At 33.9% G+C, this 24,788-nt stretch overlaps 1 protein-coding gene across 3 annotated transcripts in view; it reads left to right on the forward strand.

Moving 5' to 3' along the window:
- The first annotated feature begins 6,748 nt into the window (after window positions 1-6,748).
- The window catches only part of LOC132724913 (hillarin-like), a 48,790-nt gene continuing 30,750 nt past the window's right edge, over window positions 6,749-24,788 (forward strand). Inside the window, exons 1-3 of one of the 3 annotated variants that reach the window (XM_060709901.1) lie at window positions 6,749-6,884; window positions 10,534-10,724; window positions 12,859-13,042. In XM_060709901.1, the coding sequence (XP_060565884.1) occupies window positions 10,567-10,724; window positions 12,859-13,042 (342 nt within the window). In that variant the 5' untranslated portion in view covers window positions 6,749-6,884; window positions 10,534-10,566. The other 2 variants (XM_060709899.1, XM_060709900.1) reach the window with 2 other exon arrangements.

Below are 24,788 nucleotides of genomic sequence, written 5' to 3' on the forward strand. Positions count from 1 at the left end.
CTTGATAGATTTATTCCCACTTTATAGCAATGTTAAAGTGTTATTATTGGTTTCTGCATGCAGAATAACTTTTGTAGGATATTATTATGTAAATTGTGTTTATGCTTGGCAAATAAGTATTGTTTGGCAATATTGACCTGAGACTCATAATTTTTCAGAAGCTTTTTGGTTAGTTCCGATTTACTAATTGATTTTTAGCTCACCTGTCGAGCTAGCTCAGGGTGAGCTTTTAGGATTGTTGGATGTCCGTCGTACGTTGTTCGTCCACATTTGTTCGTTAACACTCTAGTAGTCACATTTTAGCCTCAGTCATCATCAAACTTTGTCAGGATGCTTGTCTAGGTAATTGCTCGGATGAGTTCCAACATGGGTCATCTCGGATGAAAAGCTAGGTCACAGGAGCTAAAAATAGAAAAATCTTGTTAACACCCTAGTGGCTACTGTTTTGATCCAAATATTCTGTAAATTGGTCTGAAAGTTTGTTTTGATGCTTTCTAGGTCAAGGTGGAATATGGGTCATCTGGGGTCAAAAACTAGGTCACACTGCCCAAATATGGAAAAACCTTGTTAACATTCTAGTGATACATTTTTGACTCAATTATCATCAAACTTGGTCAGGATGCTTGTCTAAGTCATTGCTCTGATGAGTTCGAACATGGTTCATCTCAGATGAAAAACTAGGTCACCGGAGCTATAAATAGAAAAATCTTGTTACCACTCGAGTGGCTACTGTTTTGATCCAAATGCTGTAAATTGGTCTGAAAGTTTGTTTTGATGATTTCTAGGTCAAGTTCGAACAGGTCACACCGCCCAAATATGGAAAAACCTTGTTAACCCTCTAGTGGTCACATTTTTGACTCAATTATCATGAAACTTGGTCAGAATGCTTGTCTAGGTAATTGTTCGGATGAGTTTGATTGGTCAGGTGAGCGATCTAGGGCCATCATTGCCCTCTTGTTTGGATATTTATAATTATTAATTTGATTATAAATTTACGAGTTTTTGTAAATCATAATTATAAAATCATGAAATTCAATACTTAAAAAAGTCGAATATTTATCTTTTACATGGCAGTTAATTTTATTAAAACCATAGGACACATATATATGCCCGCACTACCCACCTTCCACACCATATTCCCTGAGTCAAGGGCTATAACTATGATAACACTAATCAAATTCACAAATGAAATCCCAAATCGCAACAACATTTGCTGACCAACATTCTTGTAAGGTTTCTTAACTCTGCTTCAAACACTGAAAATTTCAAATTCTGATTTAGTAAATAAAGGGAAAAAATTCTGGCATTACTGTGCTAATCCATATGTAAACATTGCGTGCACAACATTATATATGCTCCTAGCTCAATTGTTTTTTTTTCAACAACATGCATGACAGGTTGAAAATTGCTGATTTTGACTAAGTAAAGAGCAATAACTCTGGCATAAATGCTGGAAATCAACAACCGAAACCCAATGTACACAACTTCATACACTGACTAATATTCACGTAAAGCTTCAAGATCCTAGGTCAAATACTGTTTTGGCTACATGCGACACAAGTATAAATTGCAAATTTATACTAAGTGAAGGACACTAACATAACTGCGGGAATCCACAAGCCAAACCTCAGGTGAACATCTACATTAATGACCGTGCCGCTAGTTCAAATACTGTTGATGCTACACTCGACACAAGTTGACAATTTCCTTGACTAAGTCAATGCATAGGTGTTCGGCGCGTTGATTGGTCACTGCCCCCGGGCCAACCCCCCCCCCCCCTCCTACCTCTCAAAATCATGTAAACTGCAGTATTTTTAATTTTAAACATGTTTTAATATTTGGTATATGCTTTTAATTCAATTAAGTTCATCTCCCACAAAAAATAAAAAAATGATATATATATATTTAGTAAAGGTATGCAACTCGCCGCTCATTTTTCAGCACTCATCTTAATATGAACTCCATAACTCCAACATTTTTTCACCAATTTTCAATATCTTGGTACCAAATGGTAGGGAATTGATTACTCTTAAAGGAAATAAAGCTGTCATTACGATCATTTCAAGTTTTAAGAAGATATGTAATCTCAAAGTCACCACAAGTGTAACTCGACAGAGACCTGACCGCTGGGTCATACCAAAAACATGTTTAAAATGAAAAATACTGCAGTTTACATGATTTTGAGAGGTAGGAGGGTTGTAGAGTGGGTGAGGGGGTGGGGGTTGGCCCGGGGGGAGTGACCAATCAACGCGCCGAACACCTATGAGTCAATGGCAATAACTCTAGCATGACTGCCCGAATCGACAAGCGAAATCCCAGGTGCACAATAACATAATGCTGACGAACGAAATTTCGTCGGGGGGGGGGGGAACAGACGGGAATTTGGAGGTTACGTACCATGGGGGTTACGTACCACTGCTATATGTACCATTTTTGGAGGTTACGTACCACTATAGAAATGTATAATAAAGTGATAATAAGGGATAAGGCACATACTCAGGCACAGGCGCACGGACAAGTAAAACGTTTAAATTCTCCTCCCCCCACCCCTAAAGGGGGCATAAAAGTTGATATTTTATCTTCAAGTCAATAAATATTAATTTCCAAAATATTTAGCACATATTTTCGACAAAGCCAGTCACTGTATTGATACAGTAGTCATCTTACTGCAAGGCGGCTTTTGTTGTTGTTTTAGGTTTTATTTATACTGGGCGCCGGTTTCCCATATGTCCCAGACTAGTCGGCCTCTATTACGATTGCTGGTCGTAGAGCCTGCAACGGAGGACTTATTCGCCTGCAACGTCGTCGATGTCGTAGAGCCGCGACGGAGGTCTTTTCATGCTGTCGTTCGTCGTAGACCTTCTCTAGGACCCAATTCCTCGCTTCTTGAACAATGATTGACAATAGAGGAAAGGCACCTCTTCCGGGAGCAGCAGCTCTCTTTAGGGCCACACCCCTCGCCGTTGGTTAGGTCACACCAGCTAAGTGACCTAACTAGGTCACCCATCTGGTGTGACCTATGCCTTCCGAGCGACGTGCACGCCGCGAAGGGAAGTCGGAAGTGCAAGGCGGCGTTGGACTTGCACAAATATATTGGTTTGCCTAAAATACGAAAGTGACTTTTTTTTGACGAAAGTGAGCGAAAGTGACTTTTAAAATATTAATTATAACGTTTTAATAGACTTTTACAATAAAATTGCTGTTTGTAGACGTATATTATTAAAAAATAATTATATTTATTATCAAAAATAATCATAATGATGATTTAATCGCTACTTATTTGCATAATTTCTATACACAAGTTCTTATATCTTCCTTTCGCTTACATTGAAAAATACGAAAGTGACTTATAAAATATACCGTTTAAATTGAAATTATTTTTACTAATATTGCACTAAGTGGACGTATATAATATCAGAAAATGATAATATTTACTTTCAAAGATAATTATTATGATGATTTAATCGCCATTTATTTGCATAATCTCTATACACAAGTACAGAGATCTTCCTTTCGCTCACATTGGAAAATACGAAAGTGGCTTACAAAATATCAAATAAACATTTTACTAAAATTGCAATTTGTAGACGTACATTATCAGAAATCAATTATATTTATTTTTAAAAATAATCATTATGATGATTTAATCGCCATTTATTTGCATTACACAAGTTAAAAGATCTTAATTCCTTTCCCTCACATTGAAAAATACGAAAGTGACTTCAAAAATGTCAAATATAGCGCTGAAAGACGCATGTTTTCAGAAATGAATAAAATATATTTCAAAAAAAAAAATTATTATGATGATTTAATATCAATGTATTTTCATAATTTCTATATACCTGTTCTGATATCTTACTTTTGTCCACATTGAACAATACGAAAGTGACTTAATCGGACGAAATTGAATGTCAATATTCACGATATTAATGTTTTTTATAATAAATACTTTTCCTTGTCTGGAGCATAACTTGAAAAAGTACTGATTGGAATTCAAAACAACTTCATTAGACGCCGCTAGCTTAGTAGATATGCATTTGTCCATACAGCAATGACTTGATTTTGTGTATTTTTTTGTTTTAGCAAAATCACACTGCTTTCACATTTTCTAATAAAAATAGCCTCTCTGATGTACAACATGTCACAGAGCTTTAAGGGAGCTTTAAGGGAATATCATACTCTTTTTATCATTATCTAATTTTATCTACATAATAAATAACGTGCCAATGCGCCAGTCTATAGTCGGTCGTTCTAAACTTAACTGTTGAGAGAGAGGTAACGACTGAGGCAGTGTCACTTACTTAATTTTCACCGCCTCTGTTGAAGTTCGGCTCCGCCTTAAATCGCTCCGTATGCTAGCATTTAGTCTTCGTTGACGGGGCACAACTTTGATCGAATCATTAAATTACAAGTTACAAAGCCTAAACCACGCGCACTATCAGAGAGGCGGTTCTCCCTCAACCGTTAAGAAAGTACACCAATCTCTGCGCACCGGTTACGCTGAGATCACTGCAGAACATTCCTCAAAATAATTCGAACATTATGCAATTCGTACCAATATTTAAATGGACATATTCTCGGCACAAATTGTCTTGAATTTATTTTAAGAATACCAATCATTTCAAGTTTACTTGATATCCCGCGGGGGATATAGAAATAGTCTCCGTCCGTCCGTCAGACCTTCAGTCCGTCCGTCCTTCCGTCCGACATTTTTGTCCGGAGCATATCTCAAAAAATATTTGAGGTATGAACTTGAAACTTCATAGGTGGATAGAAGTGCAGTGCACAAGAATGATAACTCTACCCTGCATAATTTTTGAGTTATTGCCCTTTCCCCTTTTCAAAATTAATTTTTGTCCAGAGCATAACTCAAAAAGCCTTTGAGATATCAACATGAAACTTCATAGGTGCATAGATCTCACTCAGAAGGTGTGCAGTGCACAAGAATGATAACTCTACCTTTCATAATTTTTGAGTTATTGCCCTTTGTTATTTTTTATACTTAATTTTTCACCTGAGTGGAGCATAACTCAAAAAGTGTTTTAGATATCAACATGAAATGTCATAGGTGGATAGATCTTATTGAGGAGGAATGCTGTGCGCAAGAATGATAACTCTTTCCTATATAATTTTTGAGTTATTGCCCTTTGTTCTTTTTCATACTATTTTGTCCGGAGCTTATGTCAAAAAGTATTTGAGGTATCAACTTGAAACTTCATAGGTGCATAGATCTAACTCAGGAGGTGTGCAGTGCACAAGAATGATAACTCTACCTTTTATAATTTTTGAGTTATTGCCCTTTGTTATTTTTCATACTTAATTTTTCACCTGAGTGGAGCATAACTCAAAAGTGTTTGAGATGTCAACATGAAATGTCATAGTAGGATATATCTTATTGAGGAGGAATGCTGTGCACAAGAATGATAACTCTTCCCTATATAATTTTTGAGTTATTGCCCAATGTTCTTTTTCATACTATTTTGTCCGGAGCTTATCTCCAAAAGTATTTGAGGTATCAACTTGAAACTTTATAGGTGGATAGATTTTACTGAGGAGGGGTGCAGCACACACGAATGATAACCTACCCTGCATTATTTTTCAGTTATTGCCCTTTGTTATTTTCAGCCATCAGTATTCACATAGGTTTCAAATCTGTAATCACTTCAGCCATCAGTTTTTATTACCAAAAGACCTCTTAAAATGGAATTATTCTGCTCTACTACATATACATTCTTCCAATGAGCAAACACATTCGGCGGGGGATGGCCATGTTGACATGGCTCTTGTTATCCAATTTGTTTTGCTTCGACCAGACGTTTCAATCTTTGTTGCAACAGACAAACATGTAAGAATTTCAGACATGGCATTACTTTGTGAATTTATGCATTTAGTTCTACTTTTTCACAAAAATATGCAACTTAATTATTAAACAACGGGCACATACCAAGAACTTGGAGAAAAAATAGATTGTGTGCTTCGGATATTCAACTGTAATAGAGAACGATTTTCAATGCTGATTGACTGTTCACATCATTTGACGGCGTCTTTGATGTGCAGCATCAACATTTAACTTGTACAATAATCAAGCGCAATTTGAGGAAGTGCAGTGTACAATAACCTCAACTCCATCTTCAGTATTTGTAGAGTTATTGCCCTTTGTTACTTTTCCTTGTCCGGTGCATAACTTAAAAACTAATGTGTAGAATTCAATGGAACTTTATACAATGGTCAAGCACAATGAGAGGAAGTACAGTGCCCAAGAAGCGTAAGTCTTTCTGGACATATTACAGAGTAATTCAATAAAACTTCATCAATGGTCAACCACAGTGAAAGAAAAGGCAACGTACAAGAACCACATCTATCTTTAATTGCCCACAACCATTCTTTTACAAGCTACATGTAGGTATTCTGTCATTTCCGAAGCAGTCTTGCGGGGGTATTGATAGTTCTAGTTTCACTTTTATAGTAACACATTCGTTTATATGTTCGTCTGGCCGTAATTGACACACTTTCTGTGACGTAATCTCACGTATGTCACACTTCGTAACATATTTTTGTGTGAAAATTGATGTCCAACAATGTACTACATTTTACATGTATTTTTTATAGAAAATCTATATAAGAGAGGTAATCCTAATTAATTTTATAGTGTGTACTATTAACTCCCCTTTGACATCTTGGCCATTATTAGACAAACTAATTGCTGATTCACATGATATCAAGTATAGATACATGACTCATTCTCCATACAAAATTGATGCGGAAAATAATGCAAGTTCCAAACTATTATCTGGCATTCAATGACAATTTTAAAGCGACACGTTTGATCTCTCGATCTCCGATATCGACCGAACTTATTAACCAATGAAATCGCAGTACGGAAGGTAATTATCCACGTATGAGTAATTTGATAAAATGTGCCCTATTTTGAATTCAAATGTTGACAGTTATATTATTTGACAGATACAGAAAATATTCGGATACTTGATATTGTGAATTAAGTTTAATGTTTCTGTACTGACATAAGACTCAAGTGGAATTTGTAACCGTGTATTGATTTGAAACCGTGGTTCAATGTACATCACTGCATACAAGTTATTGTGTTTAATCATTATTGTGGATTACTGACTGGTAAACATCATTAGTCATAATTTATATAAATCTAAGGTGAATCTTACGTTATGTGTATAACTGGAGGTATGTATAGACGTAAAGTTAGCTTATTTATTTACTGACTAAATATGAAATTTAAATTAGCTCATTCATTCATTCTGTTACTGACCTTTTTATATTATATATTTCAATATATTACGACACATAGTAAAAACATTAAAAAACATAATTCTGGTACAAGAAGTACTCTATTGGGATACATGCGTGTGCGTGTGTGCATGTTGGGTGGGGGTTGCAGGGGCGGAGTTTACGGAAACATTGGGTCAACGCTTATGGCCGCGCCCAATTTTGTTTTTGCATATTTTTCGTTATATATCTTTAAATATTTTAACAATAACACCGTTGCCTTGTTCTAGACAAATAACTGAACATCATAGCTCTGTTACGCCGCATATATAGCTATTAACGAATATAAAGCTTGAACTGTATCGCCGTGAAGCATATAGCTCTCTTTATTCGTCAACCATGCATCGATTTCAAAAGTAATGCTCCGTTCCGACAAATAAATCTCCCAGTCATGAAGCTGATTATAAATAAACAAGTCGTCACAACGAAAATGTAAACTTGCATCATCATCATCATAAACACAATCAAAAGTCATAACAACAATCACCTCCATCATCATCACCTTCATAATCATCACCTCCACCATCACCTTCATAATCATCACCTCCACCATCACCTCCATAATCATCACCTCCATCATCGTGATCACCTAGCTCCATCATCATCACCTCCATCATCATCATCACCTCCATCATTAGTCATAATGAATACAAAGGTTAAATTTCAAATCAATACACGGTTACAAAGTCCACTTGAGTCTTATGTCAGTAATTAGATGAATCCTCCATCATGATCACCTCCATAATCATCACCTCCATAATCATCACCTCCTTAATCATCACCTCCATCATCATCACCTCCATAATCATCACCTCCATCATCACTTCCATAATCATCACCTCCATCACCTCCATAATAATCACCTCCATAATCATGAGCACCTCCATAATCATGATCACCTCCATAATCATCACCTCCAATATCATGATCACCTCCATAATCATGATCACCTCCATAATCATCACCTCCAATATCATGATCACCTCCATAATCATGATCACCTCCATAATCATCACCTCCATAATCATGATCACCTCCATAATCATCACCTCCAATATCATGATCACCTCCATCATCATCACCTCCATAATCATCACCTCCATCATCACTTCCATAATCATCACCTCCATAATCATCACCTCCAATATCATGATCACCTCCATAATCATGATCACCTCCATAATCATGATCACCTCCATAATCATCACCTCCAATATCATGATCACCTCCATAATCATGATCACCTCCATAATCATCACCTCCAATATCATGATCACCTCCATAATCATCACCTCCGTATTCATCACCTCCATAATCACCACCTCCATCATCACCACCTCCATCATCATCTTCATGCTCATCACTTATAACTCATAAATTGACGTATTATATACATGTACATGCTTTAGGCTTGTCTTTTTAGCTCACCTGAGCTAGCTCAGGGTGAGCTTTTAGGATCGTTGAATGTCCGTCGCCCGCCCTCTGTCGTCGGTTGTCCGTCCACACTTGTTCGTTAACACTCTAGCGGTCATATTTTTGCCTCAATCATCATCAAACTTTGTCAGGATGCTTGTCTAGGTAAAAGCTCGGATGAGATCTCGGTTGAAAAACTAGGTCACAGGAGCTAAAAATAGAAAAACCTTGTTAACACTCTAGTGGTCACATTTTTGACTCAATCATCATCAAACTTGGTCAAGATGCTTGTTTGGGTAATTGCTCGGATGAGTTCGAACATGGGTCATCTCGGATGAAAAACTAGGTCACAGGAGCTAAAAATAAAAAAAACCTTGTTAACACTCTAGTTGTCACAATTTTGACTCAATTGTCATCAAACTTGGTCAGGATGCTTGTCTAGGTAATTGCTCGGATGATTTCGAACATGGGTCATCACGGATGAAAAACTAGGTCACAGGACACAGGTTAACACTCTGGTGGCTACTGTTTTGATCCAAATATCCTGAAAATTTGTCTGAAAGTTTGTTTTGATGATTTCTAGGTCAATTTAAAATATGAGGTCACCTGGAGTCAAAAACTAGGTCACACTGCTCATATATAGATTATCCTTGTTAACACTCTAGTGATCACATTTTTGACTCACCTGTCATGAACTTGGTCAGAATGCTTGTATAAATAATTGTTCGGATGAGTTCGATGGGTCAGGTCTAGGATCTAGGGCCTTCCTGGCCCTCTTGTAATATTATTTCTCACTTACAGTTTTGACTAAATTATATTAAATTTTTCATAGACAAACAAAAATGGACATTCCCTATTTCAGCATTTTTTCACGTTCTCGGGTTCAACGTCAGGACACGTGACTTCATATTTCTATTTATTAACGGGCATGACGACGTTGTAATTGAACGTCGAAGACACGTACAGTCATTGTCTGTCTATAATTTTCATTTTTCTCACTATTAACATATTGACTGTCAATTACATGGCTGCCATTTACAATAGTTGCATTGCTTGATTTACATGATTTAAATGCGATTCAACATCAAATATACAGTTATATGAGTGTTTTAATATATCATATATCACGCAGCTTCCACTTCGACACGACTTGTACCCCTGCTTGCATAGTTGTAGCGTGTGTAAGATACAAAGTAATATAAATATTAAAATCATAATTCCATAAAAAATGATGGGTAATGTGGAAACACTAGTTTAATTGTTGCTATGAAGTCTCTTGTATAAACATGCATGGGATTTAATGAGTTTGAGGGATGTTAGGCCCAATAAATCAATGCGAAGTTTTGTAAGACATTACATAATAAGACAGGCTGATAGGTTGTATTGACAGACACAGTAAGTCTGAAAAGAGTGCCACTACATCCTCGTATGAATAATTTACCAACAAGTGTTAATTAACGTCCATATGTTTGTACATATGTTTGGATATTATGCAGATGCTTTAAGTGAGAAAAAATTATCTTTGCATGTTTGCATGTATGTGTATAGTGTAAAATGGAAACAGTTTGAAACGATAATGCACGATTGACCAATCGATATGAAAGTTATAGTTTGAGTCGTAAGTCAATGAACGTTATTTTAACAATTTTTGAAAATTATTTAAAATGATATAAGCTAATCTAATCTGATCTAACATTATGTATACGTTTTGATAATAGAAAAATACGCTATATATATTTATGTGCTGCTCGTGTACTGAGCGAGTAGAAAGAAATATTTTAAGAATGTTGAAACGAATTTATACATTAATTGATTTTACAGTTTGAACAGAAAATTCTGTAAAATATATGCAGCATGTTAAAGCGAGAAAATGAGGAGCAGCTATCGAGTGATGGAGACTCGGACATCTGTGATGAATTAGATCGTAGACCCCCGGCACAAGATCCGTGTTATAGGTGTAAAAAACGGGTTTACCCCGTGGAGAGGATTGATGTTGGAGTTTTGTTTCATAGGTAAGGTTTTTCCGGAATAAGATGTACTTAAATACATTTATTTGTTCAATAATTTCAGGGATTTTTTTGGCTTATTTTATAGCCGTTATTGGGTCATATTCCAAATTGAAAATAGTATATTTTCTTCCCAATCCACAGGAAAAAAATCCCAGTTGAAAGTTACAAAATAAAAATATTGAATAAAAATTCTAAAATCTTTTAAACATTTCACCCATGTAGTACCTCACTTTTATTTTCGCTTACAATTCCGACATTGTCAGATTAATAACTAAACTTACAAACGTAATCATATTCATAAAACTTACTTCAGTTTATTCAATTTATCGAGCTAGAAACATCGCCTATGTAATTATGCGGGGGTATATTGCTTTGCATTTGTCTGTCGGTAGGTCTGTCGGTGATAGTCCAAATGGTTTCCGATCAATTACTAAAGAACCCTTAGGCCTAGGAACTTCGAACTTGGTATGATGATTGAACATGACCAATAGATGACCCCTACTGATTTTGGGGTCAAGGACTCAAAGGTCAAGGTCACATTGACCTTGTAGGTAAAAATGGTTTCCGATCAATAACTACAGGACGCTTAGGCCTAGGAACCTTAAACTTGGTATGATGATTGTACATGACCAGTATATGACCCCTATTGATTTTGGGTTCAAGGAGTCAAAGGTCAAGGTCACATTGACCTTGTAGGTAAAAACTATTTCCCACCAATAACTCAACAACTGAATTTGTGCACTGGTCTGCAGTTATTGTCGTGAGAGTTATTGATAAAACAACATGAATTATATATCACTTGAAGGGGAAATCTGTCTCAAATAAGAAAACAAAAGATAAAGCCGTGTAACTGGCATGTCGTGAAAATGAATTGTCATACAGTTACCTTAGTAACGTAATACACCACAAAAAACTGGGTTAGTCCATTACTGTGATTGTATTAATTTTTTGTTGCTTGTAAAGTGGCATTTGCTTTTTATGTCAAATAACCCAGCCTTTCAAAAACATGTTGTTGCTTCTTGAATGTATGTACACATCTGTCAACAATTATTTATTGTCTATAATAATCATCGGATAATTTTCCTTTCTATTGAATAGGTGTAAAATTATCAAATTCAATTAAGTCCATCTTAAGCAAGCACATAATATTCTTCACTTTGAAAATTGCGGACGACCTGTTGTTTCGGACACTTCCCCGATAAAAACCTATTGTTTAACATCGTGCGGCTTTTTCATATTCTGGAATCGTTTGTTTTATTAAAGCTACGCCACTCGTGGAAATACTGTTTTATAGCTCATTCGATGAACGAAAATTTCATCTTAAACAAAAAACAAACAAATATCTGCTATGAATTTTATACAACTTGCATATCTTTGTTAAAGCTATTCTATAATTATTTAAAGCCAGTAAAGTTATGTTGTTTTCATTACGTCTATGTAATTCTATGTAATAGGTCATTATGTCTATGTAATTCAATATACATGCACATTTTACGTAAACGTAACACAATGTTTTGGCTGCTATTTAAGCAGGTTTGGCGGTATGATTTAACACATGCCCCACTCACTTCATCCTAGGTATACTGTACAAAATAAACGACAATTTTAGAAAGTATAATAATGAATACAACTGTTAAGTCTATATTGGACGAGGCGGTGCACGAGTCCACTAGAATCAGTTTTGCACTAAACACTTTATGATGACCTTATTTCAAATTTTGTTTACATTTTGAGAGAACTTTACCATAAGAAATCTCTATGGATGGTTTTACCCTGAAAATGAAAATAAGGCTACACTGGGTACGATATGCATTTGAAATGGATATATTTTTGAACATTGGAAACAATGCTAAATTGATAAGATTGGATCTGATAATGATTTATATTTGAATATCACGTAGTCAAATGTTCATTTATTGTATTTTATAAGGTGTGAAATAAATAGCTTTAAACAATAAGTCGAATGTGAAAATTTCGTTTTGACTGTTACGTGGTACTTAAGTGACATATTCGTACGCATTTGTCACACCTATACGAGGATTGTGTACCTATCTTTTACATGTGTCGTGTAAAATTTCCGGTTCAACTAAGCGATATAGTAGCTCTGTACATGTTTTATTCTTAATTCTTTTTTCAGGCGGTGTTTTCGGTGCCGGGTTTGCGGTCTACAATTGAGTTTGCGAACATTTCACTTCGACCAGGAAAATGATCCCGACGTTTACTGTAAAAATCACGTGCCAAAATTTGTTGGGACGATAGATGGAGAAGCTCTAGGTGTGAGGACAGCTTTAAATGCGCCGAAAGTCACCAAAAATAATGAAGTAAGACCTGTTAATAAAAAAATCTTTTTGAAGTGTAGAAATTAGTAATATGTACACTTAATGTATATGAGATAGAACTAAAATATTGCAACATTTTGACTTAACATCATAACAAGCACGTTAAAACTGTATATGTCCAGGTTTAGAAAAGGTCTCCACATTTATATAGCAATCACACATATTAAATTCAAAAATCTTAATCTGAAATAGATTTTATATCTTATGTATGATATGCAGTTTGTAATTTTTATTGGACAGTTGTTACGTTTATATTATCAATTCCTGCAGCGAACATTATCTTTTTTTAGCTCACCTGAGCTTGGTCAGGGTGAGCTTTTAGGATCGTTGAATGTCCATCGTCCGTCGTCGTCCACATTTGTTCGTTAATACTCTAGCAGTCATATTTTTGCCTCAATCATCATCAAACTTTATCAGGATGCTTGTCTAGGTAATTGCTCGGATGAGTAAGAACATGGGTCATCTCAGATAAAAAAAACTAGGTCACAGGAGCTAAAAAAAAATTCTTGTTCACACTCTATTGGCTACTGTTTTGATCCAAATATCCTGGAAATGGGTCTGAAAGTTTGTTGTGATGATTTCTAGGTCAAGTTTGAATATTGGTCACCTAGAATCAAAAAACTAGGTCACACTGCCCAAATATGGAAAAACCTTGTTTACACTCTAGTGGTCACATTTTTGACTCAATTGTCATCAAACTTGGTCAGGAGGCTTGTCTAGTTAATTGCTTAGATGATACTAAACATGGCTTATCTGTGATGAAAAGCTAGGTCACAGGAGCTAAAAATAGAAAAATAGACTAATCTTGTTAACTCTCTAGTGGCTACTGTTTTGATCTAAATATCCTGGGGATTAGTCTGAAAGTTTGTTTTGATGATTTCAAGGTCAAGTTAGATTATTGGTCACCTGGTGTAAAAACTCGGTCACACTGCCCAAATAGGGATAAACCTTGTTAATGCTCTAGTGGTCATTTTTGACTCGATTGTCATCAAACTTGGTCAGGATGCTTGTCTAGGTAATTGCTCGGATGAGTTCCAACTTGGGTCATCTCGGATGAAAAACTAGGTCACGGGAGCTAAAAATAGAAAAATCTTGTTCACACTCTAGTGACTACTGTTTTGATCCAAATATCCTTGAAATTGGTCTGAAAGTTTATTTTGATGATTTCTAGGTAAAGTTCGAACATGGGTCACCTGGGGTCAAAACCTAGGTCACACTGCTCAAATATGGAAAAACCTTGTAAACACTAGTGATCACATTTTTGACTCAACTGTCATGAAACTTGGCCAGGATGCTTGTCTTGGTAATTGCTCGGATGAGTTCGATAGGTCAGGTTAGCGATCTAGGACCATCTTGGCCATCTTGTCTAATAATTAAGTGCAAGTCTTACATACAAGTACATCACGTATACTTTGTCAAAATGTTTGTATTCTTCACACATGCGTGACAATTTGATACAAATAAGTACGAACATGTCACAAAACGGTGTCGCGGAATTTTCGTACCCCATTTTAGTAGTTCATACGGAATTTTCATATTCTAGTTGGTCAAAATTATTGCATGAGACAAACGTCAGAAACGGGTTTATATTTTTCAAAATCAATTTAAATTGGTGACAACTAATGTTTCTGGTACGTTTTTGACCTGCAAATATTTTCAGGAATTATTTCCCTTGGAATGATATAAAACCGGACATATCGATAATGCCAACAACTTTAAATGTTGTCCGCCCATTGAACTGCATTTCTGTTTTATTATTGTTTGTCTTTAACACATAAGTTCGGGGTAAGTCTACACTCTTGAATAAGGTGAATAATAGGGTTTAAAATAATATTTATACATTTTTCTTAAGGGGAACTTCATTTATTCATCGATATCTTAGGTATTTATCTACATTTACTAACATGTACTTTTGTGTTTGGTCTGAAGTTTTCTACATTTTTATGAAATCATAATTAACGTGCCGATATGTAAATAGCAGTGACATGTTTTTTTTCTTCATCCATGTTTTGTGGTTTGACAAACCCTCAGCAATGCCAAAGCAACATGGCTGTTTGTTTTTCTCCCTAAAGTCAAAACATCATTAGTCACAACCCATATAAACTATGTATTTTAAAAAATATTGTGTGATTATTAGCCCGATTAAAGCTACACGAAGAGTTGCCCTACTCACTCGGTGTCCATTTTTTTATTGAGTAGCATATTTAATTTCATGAAAGTATATAACTCTTTAATTTAATTTTTATGCCCCCGCCATGTTATGGCCGGGGCATATAGTGTTACCCTGTTCCGTCCTTCCGTCATTCCGTCATTCTGTCATTCCGTCATCATCAGTTTCCGTTCATTATCTTAGTAACGGTTGCACACATTCAACTCAAATTTGACATATGGATATGTGATGAGAAAATACAGGCCAAGTTCGAATTTGGTCATGGTTCGATGATTTTTGGCAGAGTTATGCCCCTTTCACTTTGAAAATAATATGAAATTTTCAGTTTCCGTTCATTATCTCCCCAACGGTACAACACATTCAACTCAAACTTAACATATGGATACATCAAAGGAATGCGCAGGCCAAGTTTAAATTTGGTCATGGTTCAATGATTTTTGGCAGAGTTATGCCCCTTTCACTTTGAAAATAATATGAAATTTTCAGTTTCCGTTCATTATCTCCCCAACGGTACAACACATTCAACTCAAACTTAACATATGGATACATCAAAGGAATGCGCAGGCCAAGTTTAAATTTGGTCATGGTTCAATGATTTTTGGCAGAGTTATGCCCCTTTCACTTTGAAAATAATATGAAATTTTCAGTTTCTGTTTATTATCTCCCCAACGGTACAACACATTCAACTCAAATTTGACATATGGATATGTTTTTGGAATGCGCAGGCCAAGTTAGAACTTGGTCATGGTTCAATGATTTTTGGCAGAGTAATGCCCCTTTCACTTTGAAAATAATATGAAATTTACAGTTTCTGTTCATTATCTACCCAACAGTTTTACATATTCAACTCAAATTTGACATATGGATATGTCAAAGGAATGGGCAGGTCAAGTTGGAATTTGGTCATGGTTCGATGATTTTTTGGCAGAGTTATGTCCCTTTCACTTTGAAAATAATATAGATACAGCTTAGGAATAAGCAGTTTAAGTTTGAATTTGGTCGTGGTTCAATGATTTTGGACAAACTTATCTTTCTTGAATGTTGGAAAAATTTTGAACTTTCAGTTTCAGCACTCATACTTTTGTGGAAATGTATGTAGCCATTATTTTGGCTACAAATATGAAATATGCTATTTTCAAAAGGTTAATTTCAGTGCCTTGAACATTGTATGAAAATGAAAAATAATTTGTGCAAACAAATTTGGAACTAAATATTATAACATCTGAAACTTTGGCTGCATGCGGGGGCATCCGTGGCATGATGACACATTTCTAGTTATATTTCTGCATCCTAAGTTTCAAGAATTATCTTCGCTTAAAATATAGTTTAATGTAATTTGATATAAAAACTGTTCGCTAAGTACTCTAGGTCAAAGATTTCCTTCAAAGCAAAACAATATTATTTATTACAAGGTTCAAAAGCCTATTAACACCACTTAAACCATGTAATTAAATTTTTAAAGCATACATGCTAGGGGGAAATAAAAGCATTGGGGACTCAGTTAATCCTTTATTCATTTTACTTTTAAACTTTTTCCTTTTAGAATAAAAATAGGCAAAACAGAACCCTTTGGGTTTGTTCGTCCGAAAAAAGCAACAACTTTGAACCTTATTGAGCATAAAATGCAAACCCAGTTTGGCACAGTTTTTAGATATTTAAATGTTTAAAAGTTTCGCAATGGGTAAGTGCATATGTGAAGGAATATTAAATGAATATGAATGTAAAATAGCTTTATCAGAAATGAAAAACAACAAAAGTCCAGGATCTGATGGCTTAACCGTCGAGTTTTATAAGACATTTTGGAATAGCATCAAAAAATATTTTCTTGATTCGATTAATTACTCTTTTCAAATATCAAAACTAACAACTCTTCAAAGACAAGGAATTATATCCCTTATACCAAAGCCAGAAAAAGATCTTACAGATATATCAAACTGGAGACCAATAAGTTTTGCTTAACGTGGATTATAAATTAGCAACAAAAACTATTTCTAATCGCCCATCAAAAAAGTTTTGCCAACTATAATTAGTTTCAATCAAACAGGTTTCATGAAAAACCGTTACATTGGTGAAAACGTAAGAATGATTTTTGAAATAATTGAATATCTTCAAAAAGAAAACAAACCAGGTTTATTATTCTTTGCCGATTATGAAAAAGCATTTGATAGTTTAAATCATCAGTTTATCTTTAATACTCTTCAAAAGTTCAATTTTGGTACAGATTTTATACAATGGGTCAAACTTTTTTACACTGATATTTCAAGTATTATTGTAAATAATGGTCATTTCTCAGAACCTTTTACCATAGAAAGGGGTGTTCGACAAGGATGTCCTTTATCATCATCATTATTCATCGTCTGTTTAGAAATTTTATCAAATTACATAGAAAAAGATAGTGAAATAAAAGGAATAAAAGTTGAGGACAAAGAAATAAAACAATCCTTCTTTGCAGATGATGCAACTTTCGTAAACGATGGTTCAGTTAAGTCTTTCGAAAAAACTTGTCTATGTGATAGCAGAATTTAGTAAAATTTCCGGTTTTTAAACCTTAATTTCAAAAGAAATCAACAATATTACGAGTCGGGTCATTTAAAGATACTAACATAGAATATTGTAAAAATTAGAAAATTTAAGTGGACATCTGATTCAGCAAAACATTAGGCTTTTTATTCTCGTCAGATTACAAGAAAAATAAACAAACATTAAATTTAGAACCTAAACTTCAAGATTTTTTCAATTGCTTAAAGCAGTGGCAACACAGAAAGCTTACGTTAATGGGAAAAGTAATAGTTATAAAAACTTTTGCATTGCCAAAATTAATATATCCTTTTCAGTTTTAGCAAACCCCATCCAATGATAAGATGAAAGAAATAACTAAAGCGATGTTTCACTTTCTATGGGCAGGAAAACCAGAAAAAATAAAACGCAAAACTTTAAAACTTAATATAAAAAATGGTGGACTAAAAATGATAGACATTACATTTTATCTTAATGCAGTAAAAGCAAGCTGGGTAAAAAGGTATATAAACAAAGATAATGAGAGTTCATGGAAACTTTTTGTAAAACACAAGATAAAGCAAAATGGAAATGATTTTATCTTCCAATGTAATCTTTCAAAAAAATGATATCAATAATTTTATATCCACATAATTCGTTCATGAATAATGTTCTTTCGTCTTGGTTTCACATTCAGCATGAGCACAATAAAAACAAAGATAATGTTAAAGACATAGTATGGAATAATTCTAGCATTAAAATTGACAAAAAAACTGGTTTATTATAAAACATGGCATGATAAAGGCATATTTATAATTTAGAACATCTTTATGATTATAGGAGAAAAGCCTTTTATAAATATGATGATTTTAAAGAAATTTACGGAATAGAAAAATGCTGATTATTTAAGATACTTTATGCTAATAAACAATATACCAAAAACAATACCTTGAGAAACTAAAAAAAATAACACAACTTATATGGAAGAACAAGATACGCTTCTCAAAAAAAATTCAAAAATCCAAAACAATAAAATAAACTTTTATATAATATCCAACTTTTGAAAATGATGAGAAGGTAAAAAAATAAAAATGAAGAGCAATGGGAAAAAGAAATAAATATAGAATTGAATTGGATTAAGATATATACTATACCACTACAATGTTACTATAGATGTGACATTAAGAAATTTTTCAGTATAAGTTCATCCATAGACTTACTGCAACAAACACTATGCTTTCAAATATAATCTATGCAATTCAAAATTTGTTGTGATTTTTGCTGCAGTAGTTTAGAAAACACTTCATCATCTTATTTTGGGAATGTAATATTGTGCAAAATTATTGTCAAACTTGCATTCTTTTCTCTTATCCCATTAATCTTCATTTTTCATACAGTAAAGAAACAGTGTTTTTTGGAGAGCTTACAACACAATATAAATAGTAATGTAGTAAATTATATCATTATTCTAATGAAATATTTACATTTTAAAAATGAAATTCAAGGAAGAAAGCCCACTTTTGATATTTTTAAAAAAACATTTTTGCTGTTAAGATACAGATTGAAGAAGCAATTGCACTGTCAAATGATAAAAGTTGAATCGTACAAACAAAAATGAGAGTTAAATTATCTAACACTTTAACAAACAATACTGATGACTAAAACAATAATATTATGTAAATTAAAAAGTTTAAACCATTTAAAACGTTTAAAAATTAAATGAAACTGATTCACTTGTCATTTTTTCCCCCTGTCTTGTGTGTGTGCCTGTGGTGTGTGTGTGTGTGTTTTTTGTTTAGTGTAAGAATGATAGTTTTTTTAAGTAGAGATTTATTCTTTTTCCTTTCTGAATTTTTGAAAAGTTTTGTTTTTACTTTTTTTCTGTGTGGAGTTTCTATGTAAATGTGAATGATTGTGTTTATATGTTTTTTGAAAAAAAAAAAAAAAGAAAAAAAAAAAAAAAAAGACATACCCTTGTATTACATATGGACATTCTTGTACTAGAACGCGTTATTGTATATATGTAACAGACAAACATGAAGATACAAAAATACATTTCTAAATGATATATACTACAATATAGAATTTCATATAAAATAAAAGATACTACTACGTTCAAGTTCCGTGATTATTATAACAGTCTCTATGAACCAAGATTTAAGTCAGAATAATAACCAGAGCCCTATGGAGTGATTCGTGAAAATTAAGGAACATCTAAATCTACTGGAATTTTAAAATCCTACGCAGGAGTAAAAAAAACCCTTTTTCATTTTTATTCCCCTGTAAAGATAAAAAACCTAAAATAAGTTTCTACTCCTTTGTAATTTTTTTAAAACCCTACGTTGGGATTAAAAAAAGCCTGATTTGGGGTTTATAATCCTACTATGAATAGAAAAACCCAAACGGGGTTTGTTCCGCTACATAGGGTTTTAAAACTCCTCGTAGGGGGATAAAAAAACCCAATGAAATTTTTTAAATCCCCCGTAGAAAATTTGGAAAAAAGCCTGTAAAAGTTTTTTCCCTACCTGATTTATAGTCCTTCGTAGGAGATAAAAAACATAATTAGGAGTTGTTCATAACTCCTATGTAGCACTGAATAACTCCTACGTAGGAGTTTACAACTTAACTTAGGAGATAAAACTAGCCTAATTAGGACTTCACTACTCCTACGTAGGATATAAAAAACCTAATTGGGACTTTTTAACTCTTACGTAGGAGATAAAAAGCCTAATTAGGACTTTGTAACATCTAAGTAGGACTTTCATATAACTCCTATATTAAAGTGCTGAAAAGCACATGATGCGACGATGCATTACTTAGTAAAGCATATTATATACTAGGAAAATAAGTTATATATGTCAAATGTACTATCTACATTCTGTAACCAGAGATTTAAGTATTTATTCATTTATTTATTATTTTATTTGTAATTGTTTTAATCTATATTGTGTTTGTTTATCTATCTATCTACCTACCTACCTACCTACCTTTCGGTTGCGACATTTAGCGGCAATGGTGCGACATTGAGCGGAAAGTGCGACATTTAGCGACGTTGCGACATATAACGGCGCCACAACCGTCACGCTAGATGGACGAATTAGTTCAATAAGTTATGCGGTACATACGTCTCTATAGATATGCTCACTCGGATATAGATCTACGATATTGAACCATGCTATCAAAGATGTTATAATAATAAAACACAATTCTGAAATAAGTTGGTGTAGAAATAGCATTTTACATAAGAATTTAACATCTGAACATCACATTAAAAAGAAAGTAGTTGGTATGTACATTACGAAACGTTTTTAGCTCGACTTTTCTATGAAAAGGGGAGCTATCCTACTCGCCCCGGCGTCGGCGTCGGCGTCGGCGTCACACCTTGGTTAAGTTTTTCGTACCACCCCACTTTATTTCAGAAGTATTACAAGTATGGCTTTGAAACTTACCATACTTGTTCACCATCATAACCTCCATCTACAGACAAGAGTACATAACTCTGTCAAGGTTTTTGACAGAATTATGGCCCTTTTTTGACTTAGAAAGTGTATTGAGCTTGGTTAAGTTTTTTGTACCACCTCACTTTATTTCAAAACCATTGGAGGTATTGCTTTGAAACTGACCATACTTGTTTACCATCACGACCTTCATCAACAGACAAGAGGACATATAACTCTGTCAAAGTTTTTGACAGAATTATGCCCCTTTTTGACTTAGAAAATACATTGAATATGGGTAAAATCCACTTATTGCCTTAACCCTTTGAGATATTGCTTTGAAACTTTTAATGCTATTTCACATCATTACCCCCATCTGTACGCAAGAGAAGGTAACTCTGTCAAGGATTTGTTTTAAAAATTAAGGCCTTTTATCGACTTAGAATCTTGGTTAAGTTTTTAGTACCAGTCCACTTTTTTGACTGAACTGTTTGAGATATTAATTTGAAAGTTGGAATACTTGTTTTACAATCATGATTCCCAAACATGTCCAGGAGAAGGTAATTCTGTCAAAGATTTTATTTGAATTATGGCCCTTAACTGTCAATGTTTTGTATTATAGGCAAGCACTATATATATATCTATATATTATGCTGATTGTACAAAAATATACTGCTTCCTTGGCATAGATTTCTTTGAAAAATTATGTTATTATGTCATTTACCAAGGGTGTTGTGTCTTGTTTTGTCGGTGTTCTGAGTGACGTAAAAATACCGTTTTTCTTTCAAAGTGGTTTTTAAATACTATTAAATTTATTTAAGGTCAACCAGTTTTTTTTTTCTTTCTTACCAGCCTCTTTTGACTTACAAACCATTTCCAAACTTTTGCTGCAGTGTTTCAAGGGTATCACACATTTTCAGTAAAATAATTCTTCACTTTAAATATACTTAATGCATTCATGGCCATTGGTCCACTTTAAAAATACAGAGATTCTTGTATTGCCTTTTACTGCAAAAACTTTTTTTATTGGCAAGCAATAAAAAAGTCGAGCGCGCTGTCTTACGGACAGCTCTTGTTATCTAAGTTGATCTAGTGGTGCAGCTGCGTCAGTCTTTTAAACTAGAAAACTCTCTACATATAAATAAATAGCGAAATAAAACTTGATAAAGGTAGGCCTATTTCCCCTTCAGTTAATGTTGCAATTAGCTGGAGGCAGGATTTTGGTTTCCTCCTTGATTCTCCATGCGAATCATACAATGCCGATTATGATGTTTTGTTTGTTGTTTTCTTGTTGTTGTTGTTGTTGTTGTTTTTGTTGCCGTCGTTTCCTTTAAAACCCTGAAAGAGTTGGAATTAGTTTACTGGAATTAAAAAAGAAATATAGGTAGGTAAATCAGAATGTCTTCTATATTAATCAATTAATTAATTAATTAACTTTACGCACAATTAATCAGTCAATTTATTCATTCATTATCGGCAATTTAGTTAGATTTAGGTACAAACAAACCGTGATAACCTACAACAACATTAAAATATTAGGCCGCAACGCCACTTGATCACTAGGCCGCCAACTTCACAAAAATGATAAATCAAAAAGAGCTGTCCTACTCGTCCAGATTTCAGATTAATGTTTGGTGCAGTAAAATGTTTTTCACTATAACTTTTTCATTTCTTAAGGTATCAACTTCAAACTTCAAATATTTATTCCTGATCATCAATTACATCTTATGTTACAATGTTCATAACTCTTAAAGCAATATTTTCAGATTTATCTCTCTTTGAACTTAGCATTTTCTTTAAGAAATATTATAACTTCCTTTCTTTTTAAGGTATCTACGTCAAACTTCAAATATATTTATTATCATTACACACGTGTTGTTTGACAAGGTTCATAACTCTAGTGTGACTATTTCCAGAATAATTCCCCCTAGAACGTGGAATTTATGTTAACAAAATGTTATTTTTTACTATAACTTAATACATAACTTAAAGCAATATTTTCAGATTTATCTCTCTTTGAACTAAGCATTTTCTTTAAGAAATATTATAACTTCCTTTCTTTTTAAGGTATCTGCGTCAAACTTCAAATATATTTATTATCATTACACACATGTTGTTTGACAAGGTTCATAACTCTAGTGTGACTATTTCCAGAATTATTCTCCCTAGAACGTGGAATTTATGTTAACAAATGTTATTTTTTTACTATAACTTGATACATAATTATACATATTAATTGATTTTCTTCCATAGTTTTGTCTTCCTTACTGCGTCCAGTATTTTATTAGTCGAGCTTCGCTGTCTCCTGTGACAGCTCTTGTTACATATCGTTTAAATAACAAGAATCTCCTACACGCATGGAGTGATTTTAATGATACTTCATAGAAATGTTCACCATTATGAGAAGTTGTGTCGCGCGCATAAACCAGGTCTCTAGGTCAGAGGTCAAGATCACAGACGTCATTGGAAAACGCTTGTCCGGAGCAAAACTTCTAAATGCATTGTGAGATTTCAATATAACTTGCACAAATGTTTACCATTTTGAGGCGGAGTGTCGCGTGCAATATATAGGTCCCTGTGGCCAAGGTCAAGGTCACACATAGGGTCAAAGTTCATATAAAATATGAAAATGTGTCATCATGTATTTAGGAATTGAAATACAAAAGGTCATTATCATGACTACGGGTGTGAAACATGTAATTTGGGTTAATGTATGCAAGGTCAAGGTCACAAAAGATGATAATATGTAGAGAGTTTGTTCGGAACGTTTCTCCTAAACTTATGGAGGGATTCTTATGAAACTCCATAGAAACCGTATTGTTGATAACCTTCTACAACATAAACATTATGGGCCGCGACGCCACTGGGCCGCTAGACCACCAACTTCACAAAAATTATAAAATCAAAAAGTTCTCTGAAAGTGATTTTATCTTTTTATATTTCTTTTTAATATAAAGAATTGTCTTTAAAGCTGCACGCCTCCAGATGAGCCAAAATATTTCAAGAAAATCAATATTGAGAAAAATGCACTAACTTTTTAAGAAAGGTAAAAACATTTAAGATCCAAGTTATATTTTACATGTTATGTCTACTGCGTTACTAACGCAGTAAGGACTGTTTTGCATATGTTGACCACTTTTTGGTAATTTTCGTGGATTGTAATTGCCGATTTAAATATATAATTTACTTTATTTGTTCACCTCACATTATTTTACTTTTAAATACATTTCCAAAATTTTAATGAAATAAACATGAATCTGGAGGCATGCTGCTTTAATGTTTAAATGTCTATTCGATTCAAAATCGATCAGTTTAATATTTTCAAACTAGTAAGATGTAAAAATATTATATTCTGTTCAATCTATTTCAATATGTTTTGATGAGGCGTCTGTTAACGCTGAGAGGAGGTGACTGATAAAGCTAAATTTATCAGGCATACGCTTTATTAGCAGAAATCAATGTATTGATGTGATAAATATGTCATATTGACGTCTGAAAAAAAAACTGCAAAAACAATTGAAATATAAAACATCAAATTAAAAAAAGGATTGCTATAACATAACTTGTTTTAAAGTCAACAAAGTTATAAACTGAAGATGTGTGAAGTTGTCGGCCCAGCGGCGTT

This window comes from Ruditapes philippinarum, unplaced genomic scaffold (genome assembly GCF_026571515.1).
Source record: "Ruditapes philippinarum isolate M1 unplaced genomic scaffold, ASM2657151v2 ctg15_1_1_1_1, whole genome shotgun sequence".
Lineage (NCBI taxonomy): Eukaryota > Metazoa > Mollusca > Bivalvia > Venerida > Veneridae > Ruditapes > Ruditapes philippinarum.